The 8,660-nt window shown below is 55.8% G+C and overlaps 2 protein-coding genes across 2 annotated transcripts in view; both read left to right on the top strand.

Annotated features, from left to right (window-relative positions):
* The window catches only part of ZBED1 (zinc finger BED-type containing 1), a 10,015-nt gene extending 2,058 nt beyond the window's left edge, over positions 1–7,957 (top strand). Inside the window, exon 2 of the mRNA XM_007128774.4 lies at positions 5,711–7,957. Within this exon, the coding sequence (XP_007128836.2) occupies positions 5,750–7,843 (2,094 nt within the window). The 5' untranslated portion in view covers positions 5,711–5,749 and the 3' untranslated portion in view covers positions 7,844–7,957. The remainder of the gene's footprint in view (positions 1–5,710) is intronic.
* The window catches only part of DHRSX (dehydrogenase/reductase X-linked), a 198,940-nt gene that overhangs the window by 2,048 nt on the left and 188,232 nt on the right, over positions 1–8,660 (top strand). The window lies entirely within an intron of this gene.

Genomic DNA, 8,660 nt, shown 5'->3' with positions numbered 1-8,660 from the left:
GGGGCGGGGGGGGGGGGGTGGAGGGGGGGGGGGAGGAGACATTGAACTTTGCCCCGGTATGGAGCTAAATAAACAGTAACCAGAGGCCCAGTTCACATGGAGAGTAGCTGGGGTGTGTTGTTCTTAAACGTCAGATGTTTTCTTTTTTTAAAAAATAATTTATATAGTCTATATAAATAAAAATGTGCACAGTATAAAATAGTTGATACGGAAATATTCTCTTATTTATATATTCTAAACGGATAACGACAGACCACAGCGGTGATTATTGAAGTGCCTTGGGTATTGTGAAAGTTCTTTGATAACCCACCCTGAGCGGTCAGATCATGCATCAGATTTAAAACTACCTTGGTTATGATCGTTTGCTAATGTTTGCATGTCATGTATTCAGTAGCTAGTGAATCTATCTGTAGATCGTCTCAGCGTGTTGGTGAGTTGCTTGTGAATACTGTACGTACGTAATGCAGTTATATAACTTTTATTGGGACTCCATAGATAAAATGGAGCTGCCTCACATTTATTACTGTTGCTTTGGAATTGTGGGTGGTCCTGCACATTTTATCCGGTGGGGGACAGGCGTGTGGTGTGAGTTCACGTGGATTCTAGGAAAAGGTGAAGGAAGATGCTGAAAAGGTAACCCACTCCTGAATGTTACCTTAAAATGCACTGTCTGAAAACAAGATCATTACAAACTCATGATTGTTGCAGGTTGTGCCTTGATAGAGACGTGTGTAAGCAAATTTAAAACTCCTATAAAGAGACTCTGATTTCCAGATTCTCTCTATGGTGATTGTCTATTACAAATTAAATGTCTCTCATGCATCAGTGAGTTCTGAAAGGGGGAGAAAATCATCCAGATGTGTTTTACGGGGCAGTTCTGATACCACCCAGACATTTCCCTTAAGAATTCTGTTGGAAATAGGAGGTAGGTCTGGAAATGGACTTCTACTCATGGGCTGACCCCCCAAAAGATGGCAACTGGCCCATTTATGAAGCTGTTTTAGGGTGGATCCTGGTGTTCAAACTGTAGGGTTTTTTAAAACCGATAAAGAGGAAGTTATTTCTCGTTGGTGTTGTGTACGTATGAACAGTTGGGGGTTGTGGATCCAGGGAGGTGAAACCACAGTTTTCATGATCTTAGGCGTTTTTTACTCTTAAAAAAAAAAGTACTCCCCCACCACCCCCCAAAGAGCTTTTTTGAAAAAAATTTTAAAAATTTTTACTTTTCGGCCGTGCCATGCAGCATGTGGGATCCTAGTTCCCTGACCAGGGATCGAACCCATGCCCCCTGCCTTGGAAGCGTGGAGTCTCAACCACTGGACCTCCAGGGAAGCCCCAAAGAGCTTTTGTTCATGTGGCTTTTACTTATCCATAGGGATCCTATTCCCTTACATGTTAATTAAATTTAAATTTATTTGAAATAAAAAAAAAAGTGAACAGAAATTTGAAACAGAAATTTACAACATATATTTCAAGTAACATAACAAGTCACTTACACGTTATTCCCAGTAACATTTTTTCCCAGTGAAAAATAACTATATTCTCCAACACAAACAAATGAAAATCAGGGAGAGTGGCCCCGTTTTTGGTTCTTGGCAGTTTCCTGAAGTACCGGCCGGCCGGGCAGAAGGCAGCTGGTTCTCCGCTTGGTGGCTTCATGCTGTGTCTTGTGACATGTTCCTTGTGTTGGTGAAGCCGATTGGGGAAGAGCTGGCTGGTGTCTCTGATGTGAGAGCAGGCAGGACCTCGCCACATCCCTGGCAGCGTCTTGGCGATGGTCCCCGCCAGAGATGCTCAGGCCGCCCTGTAAGAAGGACCCTGTGGAGAGGCTGCTTTGACAAAACCTTGATCCCTGACTCTGACGGGAGATGTAGACCTTGCCCTCCAGACAGTGGAGGGTGGCTTTGTGCAGCCGCCTTCAACGTATGTGCTCAGAACCCTCCTGCTGTGTGTCACCTCCTGGGAGGTTCTGACATCATTGGCCCGAAGGAGGTGATGCTGCAGGGGGAGGGGCCCCCCGCGGGCGGTGCCTCCTTAGGCTGTCACCGTGTCAGGGATGCTTCCTGCTTCGTGGGCGAAGCTTTGCGCCAGGATGGCGCTGGACTCCTTCAGCCACGTCGCGGCAGTAATCCATCATCGTCTTCAAGGTGTAGTTGGATCGGATAAAACCGAATTGCGTGGCCCACGCAGGATGCGGCAGCTCGTGTTCCAGAGAGCCCAGGTGTGGTGCCCGCCGTGCAGCTCCCGTCGCTTTTTGGGGCCACCTTTCCCACGCTCAGGTGCCCCATCCTGGCTTGGCTGTAGGATGTGCGGTCTTGGGGTTTCCTCTTTGTGAAAGTCCTGGCCGTGTCGGATCCCCTCCCCCTGTCCTGGAGACTTGGGGCCTCACCTCTGAGCAGTACATCCTCTACCCCGTCCCCGACGTGCCCCTTAAATCAGCCCCCCCAAGTGTGACCTCTCCCTGAAAAGCCTCAGGTGGGCCCTTCTGACCGCACGGCGCCCAGCACCGGGGGTGGTGTTACCACTCGTAGCTTTTACAGTTTTGTTCTCATCAGCGGAGGCTGCGGGGGCGGCCGTAACAAAGTACTTAAAATCACGGAAGTTCATCCTGTCTGTTTCTGGAGACCAGAAACCCGAAGTCAGGGTGTCCCAGGGCCGCGCTCCCTCCAGAGGCTCCACGGGAGGGTCCTTCCCGCCCCTTCCAGCTTCTGGGGGCTCCAGGCGTCCCTGGGCTCGTGGCCGCCTCCCTCCCGTCTCTGCCTCTGTCTTCCCGGGGCTTCTCCCCTGTGTCTGGGTCTCTCCTCTTCTGTCTCTTAGAAGGACCCTGTCATTGGATGTAGCGCCACCCTCCTCCAGGAGGACCTCACCTCAGACCCTTCACTGCATCACATCTGCAAAGACCTTTTGTCCAAATAAGGTCCTGTTCTGAGGTCAAGGTGTCCCGGGGCCGCGCTCCCTCCAGAGGCTCCAGGGGAGGGTCCTTCCTGCCCCTTCCAGCTTCTGGGGGCTCCAGGCGTCCCTGGGCTCGTGGCCGCCTGCCTCCCGTCTCTGCTGCCATCTTCACGGGGGCTTCTCCTCTGTGTCTGGGTCTCTCCTCTTCTGTCCCTTAGAAGGACCCTGTCATTGGATGTAGCGCCACCCTCCTCCAGGGGGACCTCATCTCAGACCCTTCACTGCATCACCTCTGCAGAGACCCCGTTTCCACATAAGGTCCCACTCTCAGGTTTTGGGGGCACGTGCATTTGGGGAGGGGGGCCGCTATTCAAACCACTGTCGTTGTTACCGGGTTTTGGCTTTGAACATACGCCCCACACTCAGAAAACACCTGGTTGGTGCACTTCGTGATTTAACCCCCTGAGTACTGTACAGAGGGTTGAAAGCTTGCAGACTTAGCACATTTCAGGGGGAAGTCTGTTCCATGGACATCATTTAAGGGAATCAAATAAGTAATAAAACTAACATTCATGGTCTTAAAGCATATCTTTTTCTCTCTGTGTCTAGGCATATATATGTATGTGTATTTGTTTATGATGATTTCCTTCCAAAGTTCTCTTTTATTGAAGCATACTTGATTTACAATATTGTGTTAGCTTCAGGTGTACAGTACAGTGATTCAATTATACATATATATTCAGGTTCTTTTCCATTATAGGTCATTACAAGATATTGAATGTAGTTCCCTGTGCTATATGGTAGGTCCTTGTTGCTTATCTGTTTTATATACAGCAGTGTGTATCTGTTAATCCCAAACTCCTAATTTATCCCTCCCCCCCACCTTTCCACTTTGGTAACCGCTAGTTTGTTTTCTATGTCTGTGAGTAACAGCCAGCTTTAAGAAAACCCCGCTGCCCTTTTGGGTGTCCTGGCCCTGACTGGCAGCTCTAGGGAGCCGACTGTGTGGCATCACCAGCAGTGGGGACCCGGGGAGCTGGCCCTGAGGTCGACTTCCCCACTGCCAGCCGGGCAGTGCTGCGTATATCACAGCTCACAGGTATCTCTGTGCCCGGGTGCAAGTGCCCACCGTGGGCATTTTGAGACGTTCCAGGGATTGAGAAATCCATTATTGCCCCAGTCTGGTTCCTGATCCCAGGTGCACCGAGGAGAAGAACAGAGGGACGTCCCTGGTGGTCCGGTGGGTTAGACTCCATGCTCCCAGCGCAGGGGGCCCGGGTTCGATCCCCGGTCGGGGAACCAGATCCCGCACGCATGCCGCAGCTCAGACCTGACGCAGCCAAGATGGATGACAGATAGATGATAGGTCGATAGATTAAAAAAACAGCAACAAGTGGAGCATGTGCAGTTCAGAAAGTCATACTTTTAACTCTCTTTAAGTTGCTGTACAATATTATGTAAGTTTCAGGGGTACAACATAGTGATTCACAGTGTTTAAAGGTTATACTCCATTTATAGTCATTATAAAATACGGGCTGTATTTCCTGTATTGTACTATATATTCTTGTATCTTATTTATTTTATACTGAGTATTATAGTTTGTTCTTCTCAATCCCCTTCCCCTATATTGCCCCTCTCCCTTCCTTCTCCCCCCCCCCCCACCCCGGTAACCAGTAATTTGTTCTGTATATCTGTGAGTTTGCTTCTTTTCTGTTATATTCACTAGTTTAAGAAAAAATTTTTTTTTTTTGGATTCCACATATAACTGATACCATACAGTATTTGTCGTTCTCTGACTTACTTCACTAAGCATAATAATCTCCAAGCCTATCCACGTTGCTTCAAATTGTGCAATTCTGTTCCTTTTTTATGGCTGAGTCATATTCCACTGTATATATGTACCGCATCTTCTTTATCCATTCCTCTGTCCGTGGACGATGGACGTTTAGGTTGCTTCCATGTCTTGGCTGTTGTGAATAGTGGTGCTCTGAACATGGGGGTGCGTGGATCTTTTTTCTAATGAGTGTTTTTGTTTCTTTCGGATAAATATCCAGGAGCGGGATTGCTGAATCATACGGCATCTCTATTTTTAGTTTTTTAAGGAAACTCCATCCTGTTCTCCATAGTGGCTGCACCAGTTTACATCCCCACCAACGGTGTAGGAGGGCTCCCTTTTCTCCACACCCTCTCCAGCGTTTGTTATTTGTGTTCTTTTTGATGAAACCCATTCCGCCCCGGTGGGGGGTGGGGGGGTGAGGTGATATCTCATTGTGGTCAAAAAGGCATCATTTCACAACATAAAATTAGAAAACGCTCGTGTTTAATGCCACTCTGCCAACTTAATATCCGCTTGAGACCCTGTGTTTTCGTCTTCTGATGGGAGCCACATCTGATGGTGGCACGTGGCACGCGTGCCTGCCGGCCAGGTCTTCGGTTGGGGAGGTGGGTCGTCTTGGGCTGGCGGGGCGCCTGGGAGTGTGGCCTCCATCTGGAGAACGAGCCCCCCTGCTTGGTGTCGGGGCTCCTGGATTTCCTAGAACAGGACAGAGTAAAGCAGCTCAGGTGAGGAAAGAGCTGTCATCAGGAGTCCAAAGACGATCCCAAAACTAACAATAAAAAACGCGTGTCTTCGGACGCACCTGGATGGAAGAGTTGCTGGCTTGTCACACCGGCCCCTCTGCTTTGCCAAAGCCACGAGCCGGAGCGGCGGCCCCCGGGGTCCCTCTGCGTGCGCCCTTGGTTCCGGAGCAGCCCCGCTCCCCGCCGGCCGGAGCCGGGTCTCTTCTCATGCTGTGTTTGTCTCACTGCTTCTCGGCAGGTCGTCCCGAATGAGCGGAGGCCCGGCCCGGGTGGCGCAATGGAGGGCAAGAGCCTGGAGGGCGCGCAGACCGATCTCAAGCTGGTGGCGCATCCGCGCGCCAAGAGCAAAGTGTGGCGCTACTTCGGCTTCGACACGAACGCCGAGGGCTGCATCCTGCAGTGGAAGAAGATCTACTGCCGCATCTGCATGGCCCAGATCGCCTATTCGGGCAACACCTCCAACCTGTCCTACCACCTGGAGAAGAACCACCCCGATGAGTTCTGTGAGTTTGTCAAGAGCAACACGGAGCAGATGCGCGAGGCCTTCGCCAGCGCCTTCTCCAAGCTCAAGCCCGAGGCCGCGCCGCCGAGCGCGCAGGAGCCGCTGGCCGCCAAGGCGGCGGCGCATGGCCACGAGGGCCGCAGGCAGCAGGAGGTGACGGCCGCCGTCCTGGGCCTCATCTGCGAGGGGCTCTACCCCGCGTCCATCGTGGACGAGCCCACGTTCAGGGTGCTGCTGAAGACGGCCGAGCCGCGCTACGAGCTGCCCAGCCGCAAGTTCTTCTGCGGCAAGGCCATCCCCGAGCGCTACGGCGCCGTGCGCGACGCGGTCCTCAAGGAGCTGGCGGAGGCCGCGTGGTGCGGCGTCTCCACCGACCTGTGGCGCAGCGAGAGCCAGAACCGGACCTACGTGACGCTGGCCGCGCACTTCCTTGGCCGCGCTGCCCCCCACGGCCTGTTCCTGGGCTCTCGCTGCCTCAAGACCTTCGAGGTGCCGGAGGACAACGCGGCCGAGACCATCACGCGCGCCCTGTACGAAGCCTTCATCGAGTGGGGCGTCAGCTCCAAGGTCTTCGGCGCCACCACGGACCGTGGCAAGGACATCGCCAAGGCGTGCTCGCTGCTGGACATCGCGGTGCAGATGCCCTGCCTGGGCCACACGTTCGACGCGGGCATCCGGCAGGCCTTCCGGCTGCCCAGGCTGGGCGCGCTGCTCGGCCGCTGCCGCAAGCTGGTGGAGTACTTCCAGCAGTCCGCCGTGGCCATGTGCATGCTGTACGAGAAGCAGAGGCAGCAGGGTGCCGCCCAGCGCATGCTGGTCAGCAACCGCGTGTCCTGGTGGGGCAGCACGCTGGCCATGCTGCAGCGCCTCAAGGAGCAGCAGTGCGCCATCGCCGGCGTCCTCCTGGAGGACAGCAATAACCACCACCTCATGCTGGAGGCCGCCGAGTGGGCCACCATCGAGGGCCTGGTGGGCCTTCTGCAGCCCTTCAAGCAGGTGGCCGAGATGCTGTCCGTCTCCAAGTACCCCACCATCAGCATGGTGAAGCCCCTCCTGCACCTGCTTCTCAACACCACGCTTGACATCAAGGAGACGGACTCCAAGGAGATCAGCATGGCCAAGGAGGTGATCGCCAAGGAGCTCTCCAAGACCTACCAGGAGACGCCCGAGATCGACATGTTCCTCAACGTGGCCACCTTCCTGGACCCGCGCTACAAGAGGCTGCCCTTCCTGTCCACCTTCGAGAGGCAACAGGTGGAGAACAGGGTGGTGGAGGAGGCCAAGGGGCTCCTGGACGAGGCCAAGGAGGGCGCCTACCGCGCCCCCGAGGACAAGGGCTACGCCGTGCCCGAGGAGCCCCCCGTGAAGAAGCCGGCGCCCTCCGCCACGCCGCCGCCGCCCGCCAGCGTCATCAACGACATGCTGGCCGAGATCTTCTGCCCCGCGGCGGGCGCGGAGGGCCAGGAGGAGTGGCGCGCGCAGGCGGTGGAGGAGCTGAGCAACTTCAAGTCGCAGAAGGTGCTGGGCCTCCACGAGGACCCCCTCAGGTGGTGGTCGGACCGCCTGGCGCTCTTCCCGGTGCTGCCCAGGGTGCTGCAGAAGTACTGGTCCGTGGCGGCCACGCGCGTCTGCCCCGAGCGCCTCTTCGGCTCCTCGGCCAACGTGGTCAGCGCCAAGCGGAACCGCCTGGCCCCCGCGCACGTGGACGAGCAGATCTTCCTGTACGAGAACGCGCGCGGCGCCGAGGCCGAGGCCGAGCTGGAGGACGAGGATGAGGGCGAGTGGGGGCTGGGCCACGAGCAGGCGTTCCCTCTGGGCGGCGCCGTGCACGCCGGCTACTTCGGCGTCAGGGACGGCGGCTTCGTGTAGCGGGGGCGGTGGGGGCGGGGGGACACCGCGCGTGGGCGCCTCGTCGGACGCTTGGCTGTCAGTACTGACCCCGCCGGTGGGCGCGCTGCCCGGGACAGAGGAAATGCGCAAAACAGAGAGATGGACCTTTGGTGGGGCTTCGGGCGGCCCAGGGGACAGAGATGGGGCTTTGGGCGGCTCAGAGGACAGATAGGGGGCTTCGGGCGGCCCAGAGGACAGACATGGGCTTTGGGCGGCCCAGAGGACAGATAGGGGGCTTCGGGCGGCCCAGAGGACAGATAGGGGGCTTTGGGCGGCCCAGAGGACAGAGATGGGGCTTTGGGCGGCTCAGAGGACAGATAGGGGGCTTCGGGCGGCCCAGAGGACAGATAGGGGGCTTCGGGCGGCCCAGAGGGCAGATGGGGGGCCTCGGGCGGCCCAGAGGACAGAGATGGGGCTTTGGGTGGCTCAGAGGACAGATAGGGGGCTTCGGGCGGCCCAGAGGACAGAGATGGGCTTTGGGTGGCCCAGAGGACAGATAGGGGGCTTCGGGTGGCCCAGAGGACAGATAGGGGGCTTCGGGTGGCCCAGAGGACAGATAGGGAGCTTTGGGTGGCCCAGAGGACAGATAGGGGGCTTTGGGCGGCCCAGAGGACAGATACGGGGCTTTGGGCGGCCCAGAGGACAGATAGGGGGCTTTGGGTGGCCCAGAGGACAGAGATGGGCTTTGGGCGGCCCAGAGGACAGATAGGGGGCTTTGGGTGGCCCAGAGGACAGATAGGGGGTTTTGGGTGGCCCAGAGGACAGAGATGGGTTTTGGGTGGCCCAGAGGACAGAT

The sequence above is a fragment of the Physeter macrocephalus genome, chromosome 7 (genome assembly GCF_002837175.3).
Source record: "Physeter macrocephalus isolate SW-GA chromosome 7, ASM283717v5, whole genome shotgun sequence".
Lineage (NCBI taxonomy): Eukaryota > Metazoa > Chordata > Mammalia > Artiodactyla > Physeteridae > Physeter > Physeter macrocephalus.
Note: the sequence above shows the minus strand (reverse complement) of the source record. Positions and strands in the feature narration are given on the sequence as shown.